At 39.1% G+C, this 23118-nt stretch overlaps 1 protein-coding gene across 4 annotated transcripts in view; it reads left to right on the forward strand.

Moving 5' to 3' along the window:
• LOC122660226 (dihydroorotate dehydrogenase (quinone), mitochondrial) overlaps positions 1–23118 on the forward strand; it is an 82452-nt gene that overhangs the window by 38462 nt on the left and 20872 nt on the right. For all 4 annotated transcript variants that reach the window (XR_006332649.1, XM_043855443.1, XM_043855442.1 and 1 more), the window contains exons 8-10: positions 6031–6168; positions 10619–10656; positions 10765–10864. Coding sequence is in view for 3 of the 4 variants with exons in the window: in XM_043855443.1 (XP_043711378.1) it covers positions 6031–6168; positions 10619–10656; positions 10765–10864 (276 nt within the window). In the remaining variant the exon portion in view is untranslated. The remainder of the gene's footprint in view (positions 1–6030; positions 6169–10618; positions 10657–10764; positions 10865–23118) is intronic.

Here is a 23118-nt window from a genome sequence, read left to right on the forward strand (position 1 = left end):
TCAGCAACTATAAGCAATTGTCTTGAAAGGGTTGCAGCGTGATAGCTCTAATCTGGTTGAAGTGACATCAACAGTGCAGCCACAAGAGAAATTGATTGATGGTTCGATTGAAAATTTGGAGCCCCAAGAATAGATTCCACTTGGAGAGACACCACTTGGCCTTGTTCGTAAGGAGATTGAGAGAGTTGGTTGTCTTCTTCCTCCACAGATCCTGGACGTTCGGAATTGGTCTGTTGCTGATTTTTTATAAAAAGCAATGGATCACCATCAAACATAGTTGTCAAGACATCTAGGTGATCCTATGCATTGGAGGAGGAAAAAAATGGAGGCATGATGCAGGTGCACTACCTTGGACCGACCCAAACCCGTTTGGGAACCCAATGGAGATTAATCGGGTCCAGTATGAGTTTTGGATCTAGTAGCATTTTAGGAATTTGTGTTACTTGGGGAAAATAATGTCTTTTTCACTTTCTGTTATTCTGTTAGCTATGTATAGGATATTTGGTTTCCCAATTGTTCTTATTTTCCTTATTTGAATTAGTTTCTTAGTTAGAGAGTTGGTATTTATTTTTGGGAGTCTTTTATTTCTCTTTATATATGATGTAATCCCATCATTAGAGGTAGATTGAAGCATGAATTGAATAATGAGTTATTGAGTGCCTAGAATGAATTGAATAGTGAGTTATTGAGTGCCTGTGTGGCTGGTTGTGTGCGTTCTTCCCCCTTCCCTCCTTTCTTCTTATTCTGTTACCTTCTCTCCCTACCTACAACTCTGAAATCCTATCTCAGGATACTCCCTTCTCCTATGGCCCTCCACCAAATTGGTATCATAGCCGCAGTTCCCCACCTCCCTCCTGTCAGTCTGTCTCATTACTGTTTCCCTTGCTCTGAGGGATTCTTTCACCCCAACAGTATAGGTTACTGCCCCCCCCCCAAAAAAAAAAAAAAGACAGCAAGCCCCATCCCTCCCGACTCCAGTAGCAACCCTTCCATCCCAGCGCTGAAACATCACCGCAGAAATCCATCTCCCCAACCCCATCCCTCCGAATTTCACAAGCAACCCCAACCCCATCGTTTCGATTCCCACCCCTTCAACATCCACTGAAACCCAACCATTCCCACAGCAAAACCCCCTCCCATCACCGGCTTTTTCCCCTTCCCCACAGTGATATATTCCTTCTAGGGTTTCGCCAACAGAACCAAAAAAAAAGGGGGGGGGGGGAATCATACCTGATTTCGCAGCACTTCTCCCGTCGGATTCCTCGCTGGTTTAGCCCTTGTTCATGTATTAGACCCCATCACAATAGCAATCGTGTAGAGGTCGAACTCGACTCGAACTTTGCTGGTTATCTGGAGTTAGAAGATGAGAAGGTTACGTCTTCCACCCCACCCCCACGATAGATCTTCATTGGTTCTCCTTACCATAAGTACCCTCCCATTCCTTATTTATTCTTTTAGCTCTCTTTTTTTATTAGTTTCCAATAATACCCCTGCTTTCCTTTCTTATCTTTTTTTCTCCTTTGAATTGTTCCAAGTAACTCTCTAGTGATTAATTCTTATTACCCAGCATATCCTCTCTTTGGTCTCCTTAGTAATCCTCTAAGATTTGTTTAAATTACAATTCTGCCATCCTCTTATAAATTCCCATTTATTTATTTTTTGCCACTAACTCCTTGATTTGAGTATTCTCGTGTTTTTATAGGCCCATAATGATTCCGAATACAAACATGGCCATGGACTCCTTTCTCTTCAAGTTTAGAGTTCGATTGCCCAATGGAAAGCTTGCCATTTTGTTTATTGATGATGGGCAAAGCTGCAGTTCTGTATCGCTATCTGTGGTGAATATGTTATCAGAGATGACTTGACAACTATGCTATCAAATGAAAGCAAGTCTTAGATGATGCCGATCGATTGGTGATGATCCTTCTGAGTTACAAAACTTTAGGGCAAGTTTTTTCAAACAAGGAGGCATTGATGCAGTTATGATTGTTCAATTGGGCCAATCTGGCCGTGAAGACTTTATTTTGGCCTATGGTTTAGGTTCTATGGGCATTGGTCTTCTTATTTTTGGGTTCATTGATGTAATGAGCCTCTTTTATTAGCCCATATTTGAGGGTCAAAATTCTGTACATGGGATTTAGTATATAAATAAGATTGTATGGGTCCCATGTTCTGTTTAAGTTTGTTTAGTCTAGAAAAGTCATTTTTAGTGAGTATTTGGGTTGGATTAGGATATTTATTAGTTAGATAGAGTTCTGTTTTTTAGTCTATTTATTTTAGTCAGTGTGTTAGAGTGATTAGGAGTCCTTTTATGAGTCAATTTAGGAATTTTAGAAGGTTTTTGTGTATGTAATTCACTCCCATCAATTGGAGATGATTTGAATAGAGAAAGAGTTTTTTTTTGTTTGTTTGTTAAAGAGTTTTGGTGTTGTTGAGCAGTGCGTACGGAATTGGTATCCTAGACCTGATTTCTTCTATTCTCTCGTTTCCCCCTCTCTCTCTCTCTCTTCCCCATGACTTCTCCCTTCTCCTCATCTTTGCATTCCCTTTTTTCCCTATTCTCGCGGCTCCATTAGTAGCAATCTCTTTCCTTCTATCTTAGAAGAAAACCCACTGCCAGTAGATCCTCTGGTTGATCTGCATTAGCATTTTTCTCAAACCAGAGCCCTTTTTTTAGTGAGATTTGACAGATAAACAGAAGAATCAAAGAAAACTTGCCAAATTACCGATCAATAGCAAAACTCTAGATAGGGTTTATATGCTGATGGATGGGATAGATTTTTAATTCCAGTTTTAATACCTTGAATGATATTAAATGATTCAAATTCAACACCTCTTCCAGAATCCAAGGTATTACTGTTTGGGAAACATGTATTTATTGTTTCCAATCAAATAAAATAAGAGATCTAGTCAATGGAGATTGATTCAAGCACTTGTCCATGTATCTATTGTAAACAACAACCCAGAGTAAATAATTGCAGTCCTGTCAATAACTATAGTAAAAATAGCTTAATAAAGAAGAATAATGGAAGAAACATTTTTGTATTCAACTTTCCAAAATAACTGCGACAATTAATACCCTAAAAAAAAGACTTCCATCCCTCCTCTCTCTTATATTGTATGTGACCTTTATGAAAAATGGAAGGGCAGAATAGACATACTTAGCGTGGAGTATCATTCACTAACTATTAACTTTTTTAAATAAAGAAACGAAGTTTAACTAAGCTATTTAGTAATATTCTACCAAATGATCGGACTGTTCTATTAAAAGAATATTTTACAATAACAAATTCTTCCTGTGTCTAATGAAATGAAAATTATGAAGAGCCCAAATCTGAAGATATATATGTTTAAAAATGCCAGGCTCCTCCAAATCTTGTTGTCTTCACTCTCCAACATCAATCTTTGAATATATTTGTGAGGACCATCCTTGCAATCATGGGCTGGGCTGTATGACCTCCTATGTGGAGGAATATATGGGTGATGGGGAGTTTGGAGTTTTGACATCCACAATGGTTCCACATCAGGGGGATTGACATATTTGACCAACTAAACTAATAAATTTTTTGCTTGAAAATTTCCCAAATACAACTCATTTAAAAGAGTTTCAAGCTGTAGAAAAGAAAAAAAAAAAAGAAAGAAAATGTTGAACTCTTGGAACTAGTAATAGTGAAGGACAACACAGTTGGACAAATTTGTTGACCTTCCTGTCCTCCTTTATTCTGCACTGAATTCAACGGCCTTGTTAACAAAGTCTGAAATCATACCAAAGAAATCCAGTAGGAATTTAGACTGAACAGGATCACAGACTAGGGAAAACAGAACAGTAGGAAAAATAATATAGCTCAGGCTAGGGTTATCAAAACAGCACATAGTACTGATTAGAATATGCAGAACAGTGCAGCAAAATATCACAGGAAACAGGTCCAGAATCTGTCCTATGCAGGCTGACACAGTAGAATCACAGATCAAGGAAAGCTTAATATGGAAGTACAGCAGATGAAACCCAAACTTTGGTCGAATGGTCTATTCTACTAACAAAATCAACCTACATAATTTGGGCCAAATTTGATGACATAATAGTGTGATTTAGCAGAGTCGTAGAGCTACTAGGAGTATGAGTAGCAGTCCAGAACTATACCAATCGATCAGAAGATCAGAGAACAGTAACACAGAGATGGATGTATGAAACTAGAAACAAATCAAGTCAGCTGATGTGTGGATATGTGATCAACAAACCAGAATAGCAAATCTGCACTGTTGCAGGCAACAGAAGAGTAAATAAATCTTACCTGTTGCCTGGGAAGGATTAGGACAGAAAATAAAGAAGATAACTGAACTACAGCTCGGAATCCACCGTGCCTCATTACTTGGAATCCACCAACCAACCACTGAATCGACAGCTTATTCAAGAATTCAGAAATACTGAATTGATGGGGAGGCCTCTGGCTTTTATATCTATTTATAGTTTTTGCTAACCAAAGTTGGATAACACAAGGACTGAACTACAAAAAGATTAAATAAAATGAGGGAGAGGCTTGGGTATGCTGCCAGTTTTCGGTAAGCTTGTGGCATACGCCAACCACAGGGCTGCACACAGGAAGGCACATGGATCTTTTACAAATGAGGAAGAGAGCAGATGACACATGCTGGGCACCGTGGCAGCGTGCCCAGCCTTTTCCCATAAAATGAATATGAAACACTCAGATGGGGATAAGATAACCCTTCGACTAGCCATAACCAGTCCCCTAATCTACTAGAAGACCTGACTTTAGAGATAATGATATAAGCTAACGATAAGCTGGATTGCTAGCATCAGGCCTATTCCAGCTAAGATAAAAAAATAAATAAATAACAGAAGTGAAATAGAAGACAATTGGGCTACGTTTGGTAACACTCCTTATAAGTATTTCCAGTGTTTTTTTTTTCTGTGAGAACAAAAAAACACTAAAAAGGCATTTGGTAAGGCTACATTTGGTATCGTGTACAAAAGGCCTTGGACACATAATGGGTCTAGAAGTACTATTTCTGCATCTCCCTGACCAAATCCACCCACATTGGGTCCCAGGCCGCATGTCAATTCGCAGAACTATCTTTTTTCGTTTCTGTTCTTGAACTGTGTTTTGGGGCTCTAGATTAGCGTTTGGTAAACCTATTCCAGAACTAGTTCTAGAACAGAAAAAGATTAGCAATGGCGTTTGGTAAAACCTGCTCCGGATTTAATTGTTAACACTGTTACCAATAATTACAGAATTGCAATTACCATCATAATTAACCCAAATAATTACGTAAATGCCATTACCACTCAAGCCACCATAACAAAAAACTACGAAAATGCCATTACCATTCCACTTTCCAATATAATTAGGAATATGCCATTACATCTATTCTAATTTGGGAAAATAGAGTCACTTGTCTTAAATTACTATCAAATCAACTACATAGGCCAAGTGGCAAGTTCTAAACATTCATTAACATGAAAAACACATTTTATAATGAACCGGAGATTTGAACACAATTTTTGATAAATAGAGAAACAAAAAAAATGTACCTTTGTCTTTCTGAAACACAATTCAAAGAAAACAAAAAACAAAAAAAAGACCTACGATTTGGATTTGTTGAGCTGCCAATATGTGTTTCTCAGGTTACCCACTCTAACTAGGTACATCTTTCCGCCATTGAGAAACTGCTGACTGATTTCTCAATAATGCTTGTATTTAAGGTGGTTAGAAGTCTTCTGAAATGATTTGATGCTTCATTTGAGAAGAAACTGAATATATGCTTTCCCCAATTCTTTTACATTGGGAATTGGGATGCATTTACTGGTCTTTTCAAGTTTTTTCCTTAAAATATTCACATTTTTTTTAGGAAGAAAAGCTTGACTTTATTTCATGCATAACCTACAGTTTCTTTGTATTTCCTTCTATGTTTTTTTTTTCTTCTATTACTTCTGGTTTATTTCTTTGTTGAAGTTTTATCCTGTACATAAATTGTCATTGGCTGCTCATAATGATCATCTGTCTGTTTCAGATAATATCAAATACAACCATTTCAAGACCTGATCCTGTAAGTAAGAACCCGGTGGCTGAAGAGTCTGGTGGCTTAAGCGGGAAGCCTCTTTTTAATCTATCCACCAACATCTTGAAGGAGATGTACCTTTTGACGAGGGTATGTTGTTTTTTTTTGTGGGTGTGGGGGTTGTTTCTTTTTGTCAAATTCTGGTTGCCTCCTTGACCTCATTTATTTGCCCCTGCCCTGATATTGTGTTTTTTTAAGTTGAGTACAAATTTTTTAATATGGACCACCAAAATTTTTGCCAGGGCCCTCCACAATTTTAAGCCAGGGAAAATATGTACTTGTAGATGAGAATCTAGGGGCTGATTCCTAAATATCCAGTCATTTCCTCCTGCTATGTTGAGCGAAGGACCATCCCTAATCTGGAAGCTGGAACCATTTTCGGTGGAAGGGGTCAGAAAAGTGAGCCAAGATTTGCAAAATGGGGTTTTTTTTTGGGGGAGAGGGGTGGAGGAGGTTGCTGGTTCAGTTGGAACGTGGCTGATGGGGGGACGGCCAGGTGGGAGGGAGAGATGGTCAGGGTGGGGAGGGATGTCGTGTGATGAAGGATCCAATGATATGAAATTGCTGGAAACAACTGTCACAGGCTTCCAACAAACACTAGAAAACTCCTTATATTAAATCCATTGCACCCACTTCAAATGTTGGGCTTTGGTGGATATTGAATTGTGGTAGTTGATGGGATTGTTATTCAATGATATTGTGAAATTACATGAAACCCTTCCCTCCATGTGCAACCTAAGAGTAACATAAGGGTAAAGGATATAAGGTTGCACCTTCCTAGTTCAGCTCCACGGGTGACAACCAGAAACACCCTTGTAGTTTAAGTTTTTGTAATATACTCTTCACTTCTTTGGAGCTTATTCTAAACCAAACTTCTGCATACTTGTTTTCCGTCGTTAACAAGTGGGCCAACAATATATAGCCCCATGGGCATATTGTTATAATGTAGAAGTCAGTTCAACTAAGAACTACTCTACAGTAGGATCAATGATAGGTCAGAATTGATGCTGAAAATTGATATTCAACTGCTGGACAGAATAGGAGATCGATCACTTTGTTCAGAAGCATATTTACTCTTCGATCACAGGACTTGTAGCAAATCACAGTATCACACAATGAAAATTAAAAAAGGAAAATAGAAGATAGGATAGATGGATAGGTTAGGCTATCTCACCCTTGGGCCTCTCACCCACAGCTCTCTCAGCTGTTGAAACAAAGATCTCTCTGAGATCTCAAGCAAGCAAATTGCAACTTCATTGATTCTTTTAAAACTGTTGGAGGCCTCTAAGGGCATTACATTATATAGACTTAAGGGTTGAGCCCAAAATAGAAGTGTTTGCTACCAAGTAGCTTACAACCAAAATAGAAACTTCCTATAATATCTAGCTGCCATACATCAAAATAGAAACTCCTATTTTAGAGAAGAAAACAAAAATAGTAACAAACTGAAACTAAAAGCTACCTCAATGAAATAAAATATACTTTCTAAAACTGAAAATAGAAACTAAACTATGGAAGCATTAGGATAGAATCTTTCTTCACTTGATGAACCTACAATATCTTCTAAAAGACATCCCCACGCAAGGCAAATATGGGCTGTGACACTGTTCACGTGAACAGTGTTTTGGTCTTTTTTTTCCTACATATTTTGATCTACATCATGTTAATTAGCTTTATGGATATTTGAAATTTTAAAACATAAATTACGCGAACCACTTCTGTAGTTTGCTTAAAATCGAGAAAAACCTGAAATTTCGCACACATGACTCGTACACCCCTTCAGTGATTTTCAGTACCCCTTTACCCTGGCGCCATTAGAAGTGCAATTCAAAAGACAATTTTACCCTCATCATACAAAATAAAACTCAAATCCTCAACCCTCAATACAAAGGCTACAAAGGCTTCTTTCTCTTTCCCTCCCACTTCTTCTTCTTTGCAGAACACCACAGCCCCACCCTCTGCAACTCCCTCAACCCACCGACAAAGGAACACCATAACCCTGCCCCATCACATCCCCTCCTTAGTATCTCCCCCCCCCCCTCCGCCTTCCCTGCCATTCCCGAGGCCATCCCCATCTGAAACCCTTGCAAACACGAAGAAGAAGGGCAAATAAAAAAAATTCTCGGGAACGGGTGTCTTCTTCTGATTTCTTGCCATTTGTGCTCAGAGTTCCTGAGTCTGTTTACGGGAATGCAGAGAAGTCGTAAGTATAGAATTTGGCAGACCCTTGAAGCGGTGAGGTTTTAGTATTTCAAATCCTTGGCGAGCATTTGAAACATTGAGTGGTAGAATTTGGATGCACGATTTGAATAGCTGCTGAGAATGCAGAGCATAATACGCTGGGAGGGTATATCATAGTGGGGCGGTGGGTTGGGAGGATTCAATCAGGGGGAGTTCTTGTTTCAATATCCAATTCTTGTACAGCATGGATTCTATCCTGAGCCGTGAAGGTGCTGCTGAAACGATGGCAACATCTCCAACGAACGCGAACCTGTGACTGCCTCCCAATCCAAACCAGGAACAGTAACCCCCACTGCCAAGCCCCCTGCAATTCACTGCCTACGATTAGCAAATACGGTGGCTCAACTTCTGCCCTAGATCTTCCTTCCCTCTACAAAGACACCACCACTGCAACCATCGATAACAATGACATTGGTGTCCCATGACTGTTGATTCAACAAGCAGCGACAAGGGCAAGGGGAAGCTGGCAGTTGGAGAGGCGGAAACTCGCACTTTCCAGCGGCGGCCGTCCTTGGAGAAGACGATTAGAGTTTGGCCGCTGGGCTTCAAAATGCCGGCGAAGATTGGCCACGAATGGGATCATCCTAATCTCATTCAAAAAGTTTTGCTTCGCCATGAATGACTCAGACATGAGGTTTGGGGAGGATGAGGACACCTCTTGAGGTTCATATGAGGAAATGACATATTTGTCATTTCGTCATGTAATAGAGGCATGACATCATCGCTTAACAGTCTCCTACTAACGGACTGTTAAGTTTGTAGTTTTTAATGAATAGTAAGGGGTGTACGAGTCATGTGTGTGAATTTTCGGGTTATTCTCGATTTTACGCAAATTATAGGGAAGCTAGTCTTCAGCACCGCTGTTCACCATATCTGGATGGAGAGGAATCTTAGGAGATGGACTTCCAAATCTAGATCCTTTGATGTGATTTGGAAAGCCATCTCATTCGATGTTTCCTCCAAGCTCAGTTGTATCTGTCAAAGGCCCGTCTCTGACTCTCCGAGGAACAGACATCTTTTGACTTTTTGGGGTCTTGATAATCCCCTATTGCGGTCCTCCTCCTCTGCGTATGCTGGAGGATCGCCCCCCCCTCTTTTCTTCCCCCTCTTGTACATTGGTTCTTTGGTTCTTTCCCTGCCCCCTCTTGGGGTTCTTTCCCTGCCCCCTCTGGGGCTCGGTAATATATTTATTTACCAAAAAAAAAGGGGTGGTAAGCGTTATTTTCCTTAAAATTTTTAAGGTATTGGCTTGGTTTAGCAATAGGGCAACAAGTATTGTGGTTTTATTGTTGGAAGATGTCAATGAGTGAACTACTCGTACTCCACATGATAGGAAAAAGAATGCAAAAAATTGAGCCAAGGGATCACCCATCTGATCCATAGTTCGAGATTTCAACTTTGATTTGGGTTTTGACCGACTGAAATCTGTTACAATTTGGTTGTCAAAGTCATATTTTGGCCCGAACTTTAGTGAAACCCTAATTAAGTATCTCTGTACATATTTGGACCTTTATATTATAAAAAAACACACCCAAAATTGTAGTTTGACTTCGGACCGTAGGTTGGAATTGTACGTTGTATGTTTCGGTATCCTCTCTCTTTTATAACCTATTCTACACTTAATTTAGTACTAGAAAACACAATATTTAATAAGAGCATTGGAATATGTATTAAGAATGAAGAAAAACCATTTTATAGTAGACCAATGTCAAAAAACTGTTATCATAGACAATTATTAGGGATTGTCTATTTAAACATGTTTACATATGTTTAAAGCATTAGATTGGAAAAAAGAACACCTAAAGTTGTAGTTTGGCTTTAAATCCTATGACATATGGTGGCCATGTCATCTTCTGCCTGAAGAATCTTTCAAAGTACATCACAACAGATCTATAGGTGTAAAATTTGAAATTTGAGGAATTTTGGCCAAATGATGTTTAATCCAGCCAAATGTTGTTGGGATGCTCCACAGTTAACCAAGTCTTGATTCAGTAGCAAAATAAAGGATTTTTCTAAAAAATTGAGGTTTTCTAGTAGTCCTGGAGTGCTTAGGAGCAAAGGGTGCGAAATCTTGAAAATTTTCCGAACTGACCAAAATGGCCGAAATTTTGGCTGAAATGTCAAAGTTTCTGTCTAAATTTGATATGCCTGCAGAGTCTAACCCTGTTCTGTTTCGACCAAAATTTCAAACTATGATTTGATCTATTGAATTCATGGGCTAGAAAATCTATGACAAATGGTTCTAGAGTGTATTCTTCTCAGTCGTGTTTGATGTTTTGTGCAACTCCTTCTTTTTCAGGGAAAGATCCCCCTTATTGGTTGCGGGGGTATTAGCAGGTTAGTATCAGTCCCTTCTTGACAATACCATCTTTTGTTCGATTGTGAAGATGATGAATGGTATTTGAATCTGGTTTTTCACATGTGTTTAAAATGCATTTGTTCCAGCGGGGAGGATGCGTACAAGAAGATACGAGCAGGAGCAACCCTTGTTCAGCTTTACACAGCCTTTGCCTATGAAGGGCCTATTCTCCTTCCCCAGATGAAGGTACACCCCCAAATTGGTTTAATTATTTATCAAATGCACATGCACATATATTTGCATATCTACATTTAGAGAACATGATTCTCTCTTTATATATTTGACCCAGTTGGGAGTTTTGAGCTCTCATACAATCTTAACTACAAATTGGTTTGTCACAGTGGGAGTCATTTTCGAGAGTGATAGAGAGTGCTTATATCCATGTTGATTTGAATTTCTGGACTAATTTTTTTCCCTGGTTGGAGAAGGGGTCCAGATTTGAAGTTGAGATTACCCTATATTTTTTATGAGGAATTTTAAGATTCTTGTTAGGGTCTTCTTAGCAAGGTTCAAGAACTCGGTTTCGCTACAGATTTCGCCCTGGCCAAAAACCAAGTTGGGCCGAGATCTCAGAGAGTTGGGGTAAATTTTTTTTTTTCAACTCGATGGCTGGATTCGGTGGGTTTTAGACCTATTTTAGGGCTGAAACTTAGTACTCAGCCTATTTTAGGCCATTTAAACACAATGACACTATCAGATTTTGCAAAAAACAAAGTCCAATTAGGAGTTTCACTTTGGACCCTAGGTTGGTAGGCGACGATGTACTAATAGGCCTTGTTCTACACATAATTTAGTAATTGAATGCAATCAAATCATACAATTAAAATATAACAACTTAAATAAACATTACAAATGTAAAAGTGTACAATACATCAATCTTAACATATTACATCTATCATCTCATGCCATATGACCAAATCAAGTATTAACCACCATATTGTTCCATAAAGTCTTCCCATGTCATAGTGTTGTTGTAGTGTTGCACACAGTTATCAAGGCGGGAAGGCGGCCATGGCGTTTTAGATGGTCAAAATTTAAGGCGACACTGCCATGGTGCCCAAGGAGCCTGACACCATGATAACTATGGTGTTGCACATAGGTTGCCACAAAACTCATATAAGTGTTGTCATCAACGTATTCCAAGTTCCCTATCCTAAGGTATAGAAGAGGCGGTTGCGATGAGGGCCATGAGGCATGAGATCTACTGCTATTGTCACCAGCCTGTTGAAATACCATCGACATGTATGGGTGTGGCTGGGTTGGGACTAGGAATATGTCCACAAAACCTGACCTAGTGTTTTGATTGTCGAACTCATGTACTGGTTGTCCAAACTGACCATAGCCACTATATTTGGAACCGATGCTCTCCTGGCCATAGTCATAGTCATACTGAGGCTGAGATGCATGCCACGGCTTACGCTCATTAGTAGTATCTATACTCATGCTTTCGAAACTTTCAAGCATGGTGTTTATACTCATGGCATCATCCTGAACCTATGACTGTTTACGACGCGGGCATCTCTGGTACGTAGCGGGGACACCATGGTCCTAATCTTGTGTGGCATGATTAAACGGAGTCTCACCTGTGTAACGCACAATCCCATTTTCGTCCCCAGCTCATATTGGTACTGCTCGCGCACCCCCTCATGGCGATCATCATAATAACCACCACTTGGCATGCCACCGCCGCTACCACCACCACCAGCAAGATCATCATCATCATCAACACTTCCTGCTGCAGCCTTAAAATGTCTCGGCGACTCTGGTGTCAAAACATGAACCGTACCGACCCGTTAAGGCCCGAGCCGAGCTGAGTCGTTCCGTTTGCTTAATGGGTAGGTGGCGGATTCAGGAATTGTAGACCCCTCGGTTTAGGGGCGGTTCGGTCTACACCGACGGTTTCCGGATAGGCCTGATTGTCAGGACCAAACCGACAACCGAACAGTAATTGAAACCCGACCCGGTAGAAACCGAATGACACCCCTACACTATTGCAGTATTGCACTCTTTCAAATTTGTTTAGTTGTTTAGATAAAAAGAAATGGATCCCAGCTCATTTTTTTTTTGTATGAAAAGATAAAAAATGGAGCCTAGTCCATTTGAAAAAGTAAAAAAGTAAAATGGAAGTATTGAACCCAGTCCATTTGATAAGGCCCCCTGGGCCCTAACAGCATATAAATTTTGGTATAAAATCGGGCTGGTAACGGTTTCGGATCGGTTTGAAAACCGATCCAAACCGTCTCATACCTGTTATCACAAACTGAAACCGCCCCGAAATCGAAAAAACCTTATAGGTCCAGTTTTAGATTCAACTATTTCCACAACGAAACCAAAAAAACCGAACTGAAACCGACCCGACCTGACCGTTTGACACCCTTAGCACATGCTCCTCTTGCGACATATATTCGTCAACATCTGTATCGGTTGCGGTCGCAATGATGGGGTTTTACCTACCCCCAGCCTGATCCATTTCTGGTGCACCACAATCCCTCACCCACTGGAATAGGGGAACCTTATCATCATCAGAGTCCTCCTGGAAAATGTTTGCTAGCTCGATGGGTTCTCTATCATTGGTGCCCATTCCTTAACGTATGTACCTCATCCTTAGTCTCATATTGTAAAGCACATACACCAGCTGCTCCAATCGTTTGTGACCCAATCTGTTCCGCTTCTTCGAGTGTATCAATGAGAATGTACTCCAGTTGTGCTCGCATCCGGAGGATGAACAAGTCTGTGAGAGCACTTTCATTGCTATCTTCCTCAGGTCGGGTGAACTTGTACCATAAAGTACCCACCAGTTGGCTGCATTACAAATATAGAATATTAGGAATATTTATATCTTAAAATATAATTCATAAATGTAATGCCTGCCACCTACCAGGGTCTGACTTTTGTCTACCCTCCACTGCAGTTTTTCGACTGAAACTTGTGCTAGCCTCTTTGAAGTATTGGATCTGTTTTCATTTCAAAACTCAAACCTGCCTTGCATTAGTATTTACTATTTAGTAATTAGTACATGATACGATGAATTAAGTCAATTAACTAATTACTTTCCTTACTACCAAGTCCCATACTCTCACATCATCATTTGCCTCAGCTTGTGTCGATGCATTGGGCTCCAACTTCTCAATAACATTTTGAACTGCCTCTAGCAATTCTTGTGTTTAGCCCAAGATTTTGTGAGTACTGATACTTTGGATTCAGATAGTATGTTGGTAAAGTGGTAATGACAAATATAACCTGTTAATTTTGAATATGTAAATGTAAAAACTCATGTAAAGTGTAAAGTATGTTGAAGTGATGAACTCACTGGCTTTATGCAATGGATGACTCATGTGCTCTCCTGTCGATCATCAATGATGTTAGTGTATGCCCTTGTACTACAGGGTATCGCAGCTCTGACCATTTCCTTCATCTTCTGAAGGGCAACATAAATGGGGGCCAAGGTAGGTTTCTTCTCTGTATCCACCATCCTTAGTACTGTCACCACTGGCTCTAATGTAGCAACAACTTTATTCAAGTCACGCCAAAATAAGTCATTTGCAATGGTCTCTTGTGTTGCCTTCCCTTCTTCTGAACTCAACCCCTGCCAACCAAACCACTGTTCACTTGCAAACATAGACCTCAGATCAATCACCTTTGTCTGAAAGCTCTTTAATGCAATGTAATTGGTGGCACATCGAGTGACACTAGGCCTCACTAAATCACCATTGCATCTTTCCCTCAACATGGCTAATGTATAACCATGGTTATATACAAATGTGGTCACTTGTCTTGTCCTCCTGACCACGCTTGCCACCAAAGTTTTCTTTCCCATGTCCTTCAACATTAAATCAATGGAATGTGTTGCACATGGAGTCCAAAAGAGGTGGATCCTCTTGCTCTTCTTGTTCATCAATTTCTCCCAAGCCTTTTTAAGGTTAGAATCGTTATCCGTCACAATTTGGATAACGTTCTTTGGTCCTACATCCTCTACCACTTTCTTCAGTTCACTAGACAAATATGATGCATCCTTTATTTTCTTCGATGCATCCAAAGACTTCAAGAATATTGTCTTTCCATTACAACTCACCATGAAATTGATAATGGACTGTCTAGTAGGTCCAGTCCAACTAACAGCCATAATAGTAACCCCACACATCTCCCACCTTGGTTTCAGAGTCTTAATGTAGTCTTCCAATTCCTTCTTCTCCTTAGGTAATTAGATATTCATTAACTCATATGGTTTGAGCCCCTTCAATCCTGCGCTAGCTCTCCCTGTAACGTCAAGGAATGCATGATAGTTTGTTTCCTATGCTACATTAGGTGGAATGTTATTATAGAACATGAACTTGTTGAAGACATCCCGTGCTTCATCTTGTTTACTACCATACATTTGCGGGATGGTTGACTGGTAGGCATCTTATTGCCTAAATATGGTGGGATCCTGCTGAAGAATGGGATATGGGGAATGTACTCGTGGTCGGGTTAGGGGCCGTGGGGGTTCCGTCACGTTCTATCTGGTGCTTCTCCTCCTCTTATCTTGTTACACTGCTTTTGGTGCAATTGAGCCAGATCCACCAGCTCCTCTGCTCATATGCTCATAGCTCAATATGCAAACTTTGTCTATTGGCTGCTAAAGTCTATTGGTAGATTCTCCACTCAGCCTCTGATTGGAAATCATCAGGAGGAGGCCTATATCCAGTATCATCTCCAATGACCTCTACACCAGGCCTCTCTAGCTTTGCCTCATCAAACTCTCTTTATTGTTTTTCCCTCTCAGCTTTCCTTTCTCTTCGTCCTCTTAAGTGCTTTGCTATGGCGTGCTGCACCTCATAAGGAACATTGGTGCATTTGGCAACATCCTTATAGCCACTAGCCAAATGCTGTTTTAACCTAGTGGCCCCTATAGAATTTAGCAACTTCCCACAATATTGACACTTGGTGACTTCTTTTTATCCTCCAAATATCGAGGTTCCATGTTGCCATGCTATCTCACCACGGTCTTCCATTGTGTACCAAATGTCTTACTTTTTACATTGTTACATAAAAAAACATGTATTAGTAACTATTAAAGACTTAAAGTAATGTATTAGTAACTATTAAACATAATGTCAAGCTAGTAAAACAATCAAATAGCTATCTCTTATATGTCCCCTAACCCTAGTATTTATTTCTTAATTAAAATAAAATTTAGAATTTCTATTAAAAATAGGGAGAATTTCCTAGATCTACTAGATTAAAAAAAGATTTACAAACCCAGTATCAGTAAATTATGTTTTACATTCATAAGTTTTTTAAAGATTTACCAAAACCCCATTAAAAAAAAAAAAGTTAAATGAATAACCCAAAATGCCCCAACATCCTTCTCTCGCTTTCTTCTTCTTCTCTTGACGGAACCAACCACTCTCTCCTGCAACCACTCCCTTGATCCCCCTCCCCTGCAATCCCGGCCTCAGAATCTTTGAGCGGCGATATCGTAGGCTTTAGCTGCTGCTTCTTCTTCATTGAAAGTTCCAAGCCAAACTCGTTGGTGTTTCTCATATATCTGAGCTCCCCATCGACCGTTGGGTTGAAGAACAACACCTTTCTATTGAGAGGAAGGAAGCTTTCGTGATTCGGCTTCGATTCCACTTTCTGAGTCTAGAACGACGCTTGCTCCGCTTCCGACTCGGCATAGTTTCTCCGGCGGTAAAGGTAGTACCGTTGTCGATGACACAGATGCTGAAGCTGAATCGCTTATGGTCTCATCTATGCAACTGCTATCTATTTTTTTTGGATTCTCCAAAGCGATGTGATGATCAGTTGAGATTAAGGAAAGAAAGAGAGTCAAGAGAGAGGGAAAAGTGAAGAGAGAATGAGGTAAAGATCTCTAATGGTTAACACGGAAAGGATTGAATAAAGGTTTAATATATATAGGAGGAACAGGTGAACCCAATTGGAATTAATTTTTGTTTTTGAATTTCTTGATTTTTATTGGCATATATGGGGCAACTCTGATGTGGGTCAACTCATGGGATGGGGTGAGAGAGGAAGGAAGATTCATGGATACTGTGATGCGAGAGAGAGAGAGAGAGAAAGAGAGAAGTGTTGTGGGAAGTGCCGCTGGTATATGGGAGAGAGAAGGGTTGGGGGTTGTGTGTGGGTGGGGCGGGATTGCAGGGGAGGGGGATCAAGGGAGTGGTTGCAAAAGAGAGTGGTTAGTTTCGTCAGGAGAAGAAGGAGAGAGAAGGATGTTGGGGCATTTTGGGGTATTCATTTAACTTTTTTTACTCAATGGGGGTTTGGTAAATTTTTTTAACTGAAGTAACTTATGAATGTAAAACATAATTTACTGCTACTAGTTTTGTAAATCTTTTTTTCATCTAGTAGATCTAGAAAATTCCCCCTTAAAAATATTTATACCTTAAAGCACAAAACATTATAATGGAATGATGTACTTGACATCATTTTAATTTGGACATATAATACATATGTTGTACGTAATTTTCCAAGAAAAACAGGTATTTTTCCTTCATATTTGATATTTTTTGCAAATTTTAATAACATTTTTATTAATTCTGAAAAATAAAATCATATTTTTTATGAGTGAAAAAAATGAATCCTTGAGGCCGTAGAACATCCAAAGGTGAACAACATATATGAAAATCACTTCCAAACAATCACTATTGATCTTATTTTTTTCAATTTTTTTTTGCAGAAAATTTAATAAAAAAAAAATAATAATAGAAAAAAATTCGGACTCCAAGTGATTGATCGGCCAAAGTTATGTAACATATATTAAATTGACATGAATCTACAAAGGTTTGAAAAAATTTTTTTGAAAAAAATGGATTTGAGGAAAAATTGGTTTACCTTTCAAAAGTTCTTCAAACTTAAGATGAAGAATCACAATTCTTAAACAGATCCTGCACTTTTGTAGCTGAATGATGTCTCCGGCAGGTTCTACATCGAAATCCAGCTGAAAATCGACGAAGCAGCAGCTCACAAGCTACTTCTACAGGTCTCGGTCGAGTTAGAGGCGAATTTTCGCCTCTCGGTCGAGATCTGACATTTTAATAAGGTGGTTTGGGTCGAAATCTTGGTCTCACTGAAATCTCAACCCGAGATCTCAACTCGACTGAGTTGGGCTAAAAATTGATTTCGACCTTCATCTCGTCTCGCCATTTCAAAATAGCAAGTTATTAGCGAGATCTCGCCGAGTTCTTGTACCATGCTTTTTAGAAGCTTAGCAATATCTGGCAAAGTGTTAGTCTTCCTGCTGTTGCCCCCCCCCCCCCCCCCCATCCCACCAAAAAAGCCTTGAATGGGCTGTCTATATAGCAGATCCATTAGTCTTAATCTCATGATAGATTTGATATCTGTGGAAGGTCCATCAATTTCCAAGTAAATCTTTTTGAAGATATGCTAATGCTATGTAGAGATTACTTCTGTTAGGTTTTTCCCCTTACAAGCATTCTTCCCTGTAACGAAATGGTATCTGACCTAAGGATTTATATAGACTGAGATCATTAGGGATGGTAGTGACCATAGTTAGTTAAAACGGGAATGGCAAAAAAATATTGTTCGGTACTGGTGTGTTTTAAACGGATCAGAACATGACCGGTGGTAAAAAAATACGGTCAAATACTTCACGACAAAAAATTGAAAACAGACAACATGCGTTTTAAACGTTTAAATTTAAACCATTACGATACCCAAAAAAGGCCAATAAACAAACATAAATTGGTAAATAATTACCTAAATACCTGCATCCAAATTTCAAAGCAACTATAACAATCAAAACAAATGTTAGATTGTATCCATATTCCATTCCAAATTCACGATGGTTAGATTGTATCCACATTCCATTCAAAATTCACGATGGAATCTCAAGCACAAATAATAGAATAACATTAATCAGAAAAGTACTATAAGTATGTTAGCCATGTTTAGCCATGTACTTTACATAATCATTAATAAAAAAACAATAGTGAATATAATCTATTTAAATCATGGAATGTTAAAGAATAACAGTGAATGAATCAACTTAGCAGGCTAACAAAGTATGAACGATTGAACATGTAGGAGACACATTTATCAAAGTCAGAATATTTATCAATAATATTCCCATCACATATTTTTCTTTCCACTCTATCATAACGAATCGGATAGAGAAGGATGGAGTTTCCATAATATTCCCATCACACATTTATCAATAATACTCCCTTCATCATTTTTCTTGGTAAGGCATCTCTGCGTAGTTTCCATATGAAGATCATCATAAGCAGAGGGATGTGTAACAACGATGGAGTTTAATAAACAAATTTGTAGGAATTTTTCACTATCTGGTGTGATTCACTGTATCATAATGAATCAGGTGGAGATTGCGAGAGAGTGAGAGAGGGAGGGAGGGGTTTCAGGCTGCTAACCGTTTTCCCGCTGGTAGCTGGCTTACTGCTTCCCTCCGGTTGCCGATTCGCTGCTGGGAGAGAGGGAGAGTGACTGTGTGATAAGGAGCAGAGGAGGTTCAGTTGTGTGAGAGTCTCGGACTCTCAATTCCTTGCTGGCTTGCTCTTAACTCCGGTCACCATCTCGCCACTGCTCTGGAAAGGATAGAAGCTTCGGTCGCCGGCTTGCCACTGGGAGAGAGGGAGAGGGACTGTGCGATGAGGAGCTGAGGAAATCTTAGGGTTCGGCACTTCGGCTGTGCGCATAGTACTATATCTAGCGATATATCGGTATCTCGGGCGTACCGAGATATCTGAAATTTGGCGAAATTTCGCCGAAATATTGCATTTTTCTGCAATATTTCAGGAGTCCATCTCGGTGGGTATTTGGCCATATCTAGGCCTGATACTTCATGGACACCCTTACTTAAGCTAAATAAACACATTTAAACCTTCATATTGCAAAAAAAATGAACTCAAAGTGGTGTTTTGGGTTTGCACCCTTGATTGACTGTATACGGTCGGACCCTGTTGTATAAAATAGTTAAATACATATTGTTTAAGTACTAAAAGACATTATAAGAAATTTAAACAAAGAAATGAAACAAAAATAAAGTCAAATGTAGCCTTTAGTTTAAACTCATAAAGTCATAAGTGCATAAGTCATAACTCATAAACTTCATAATAGTCAATAGTTCAATACTCAATACACAGTATTTCTGCAAAATTTACCGAAATATACTGCTCAATACACAGTATTTCTACGAAATATACTGAAATATACCAAAATATACTGAAATATCGCCTAAATTTGAACTTTTTTCATTTCGGAAGCCCATCTGGTCTCGGTAGTGTCGAAATTACTGAAATTTACCGAAATTTCGGCGATATATCGTGAAATTTTGTACCATGGCTGTGCGAGAGTGACAAACTTTGAAATCCTCTATCAAGAAAATGAGGGAATGAGTTAAGGCTTTGTTTTTTTTTTGGGGTGGGGTTGGTTTTGGTCGAATGGCTAAACCGGGTTTTTTGTTAATAGCCTTTTTTTTTTAATTAAAAAAAATAAGTATTTGTGTATTATACGCACTTAAAATTCTTTATCCATCTGTACCTGTTTTTAACCATCGCTTTGGGAGCATTTCGGTCATGCACGTTTTAAACGAAAAAAATGGTTCGGCCATTTTATTCGAGTTTTAAACGCATTTTAACTAACAAAGGTGGTGACTATTGTTCGTAATGCGGGTAGTCATCCCTCTTTCAACTTTGAGTGCTTGTTTGAAATTTACACTGGAAATCTTTGCAATGCGGTGTGTTCCAGCATTGTTAGTGGAGCAGCTTGATAAGCTGAAGGGATTTTCAAATGTTGATATAGGGAAATGTAATCTTTATGAACTGGAGAACGCCTCTTCTTTACCTTGAAGGGTGGGTTAGGGATTAGGAATTTAGGAGCATTAGTATGTTGATTTAATGGTATATGACATTGCAGTTTGGGCCATTCTCCTGTTGCAAGCATGGCAGCGGAAACTTTGGGAGGGAGTGTGTTAATAGTAATGACTCTTCAGAGACATGGAAAAGGAGCGGAAATTTGCCTTCATTGATCTTCTTTCCAATCTGAAGAAGAGCATATACTTGTTAGGTTTTGAATTGCATTCCCAAAGAGTGCATTGAATTTGTTTATTGTGCTTCCAGTCATGGAAGAAGAACTCAGTCTTGCAGCCTACCGAGACAAGATAAGGGTCGAATATAGTTTTGACCATATTTCAGCAATTTCGCAAGTTTCGACCTGAATACCTATATAAATGTACTTATCCCCATTGAAACTTGAGGAAACCTAGCTCGAAACTAGGATGGGCACTTATTTATGCCAAAGATCATTTAAGTAAATGTTTTTATTTACTTATGGTATTATTTATAAATAAGCAAATACCCCCTATTTGAACCCAATAAAAATAGTTAAAAAAAAAATCCAATTCTATAAGTATAAAAAATCAACCCTCCAGTTCAAGAACAAAAACTGGATTTTCGACAGTAGGTGCAATTTTCAACTTTTAAATCTGGGGTTTTCTCAAATCTAGAAATTGTATAAATTTTAATACGATAAAACATTGATAAAAACCAAAAGAGTGGTAAAATATTCATTTGTTTTGATGTCTAAAAATTTATTTCCATTCAGAGCGATTTTAAACAGTATTTGTGCACACAAAATTAAGTTTGATCGGAACATAACTCTTTCAATATAAATCAGATTTAAAAAATCTTGGATTTGTTGGAAAGCTTTCCAACAAAGCTTTGAAACAAATCTAAGATTGCTTAAATCTAATTTATATTGAAGGAATTTTGTTCCGGTCAAACCTTATTCGATACCATGTCCAAGAACAGTGTACACTATCAATCTTGGGTCAAAACCACAAGTATTACTTCAAGTGTTCTCTATGTGAGACTAATGCATGGATTTGGTTTAAAATGTCAAAAATAGGCAGCACAACATGAATCAAGGCAAAAACCAACTTCTGGGCCTTGAAACCAAGGCTTCGATGTGGCCTGGAGAAAGTACCAAGTTTCAACCTAGATATGGTCAAAACCTGGGAAATCTCGATTTCTGGCTGGTCAAAACCAGAGCAGGCACCGAGTTCTTGATCCTTGGTTCTAGTGTGTTTCTGTGTAAATGATCAGACCACCTGTAAATAATTTGTTCTATTCAAAGTATTGTGAAGTGTCAATTCTTCCCGAATGCTCCATAAAGAGCTACGTTTGTCATTCCCACATAGTTTGCTCATTTTGTGGAATGATGCAATACACAAGGAAACAATTGCATGTCTGTCATGGAGCCCAGCGCCCCCTTCAAATCTATCCAAAAAGTGATTGTGTGATTTTGTTATTCTTGAAGTGGATCTACCATCTATCCGCCAAGCATAGATGGCATATGGGAGGAGGTTGTTTACAGTTTTCTTTTGTGCTTAAGCTGTGTCAATTTCTTCAACCACCCTCCAGCAAAAGGCCATACTTTTAGGTGCATTAAAATTTGTGCTGGGAAAAGTGTGTTGCTGCTAGTCTAACTCTACCATTCGGTATGCAAAGGGGAAGCTACACATTTCCTATGATGATGCATGGACAATTCCATGGTCCGGCCTAAACTTGTTGGGGATCCCAGATGGAGATGAATCGGGTCCAATTGGTTCTTGGTCCAGTAGGATATTTTTGTTTATTTATTTAGGTTTTATTATTTTGGATTTATCTTGTAATTTTTTGTTTTAGTTTTAATAGGCTAATTAGTGATAGAGTTGATTTAGGATTTTATTTCAGTTTATGAGTGCAAGTTAGGATCAAGTTTAATTTCAGTTTTAGATTACATTAGGAGTATTTTATTTTCCTCTTTAAATATTAGCTAGTAACCAATGTAGGATACATATTTGATGAATTGAAGTTGTTTATTGTTGTTGAGTTGTTTATTGTTACCGCTTGGTATGATAGCAAGAGGTTGTGAGACCTTTTTTCCTCCCTTCTTTGATACTTTTTCTCTCCCTTCCATTGGTATCTACTCTCCCGTGTCTTCTTCTCTCTCTCTCTCTCTCTCTCTTCACTTCTTTTCTTGCCCTTTACTGTTATTAATGGGTTCCATTTTTTTGTCCTGCATCTATCTTCCTACTGAACTGCAAGGGGGTCTTGGATAATCTCCCTAGTGAGCAATCGAATGGGCCTGATAACTTGGGCCTTGACTGCCCCTTTATAGGCGATTGAAGTCCCAGATTTTCAGCCCCAAAGAACCCCTGCTGTGAGTAGACGAGATTCAGTACTGGGTTTTCCCTTACCGCCAAACCTTCCTTGCAGAAGTTTCTCTGCTTAAAATTGTAGCCCTTGGGTTTGCTTTTGGTTTAATCTTTGACCTGTCTTAAATTTCCGTGCGATTTGGGATTTCAGCTGTGAAGTTGGATCGATTACGCAACTCCATTGTCGCTGATTTGGTTGCTTTGGTCGAAGGTTTGAAGAAGACAACCTTTCCCTCAATAATTCCTTAGTTGTCACATTTCACCC

This window comes from Telopea speciosissima, chromosome 4 (genome assembly GCF_018873765.1).
Source record: "Telopea speciosissima isolate NSW1024214 ecotype Mountain lineage chromosome 4, Tspe_v1, whole genome shotgun sequence".
NCBI lineage: Eukaryota > Viridiplantae > Streptophyta > Magnoliopsida > Proteales > Proteaceae > Telopea > Telopea speciosissima.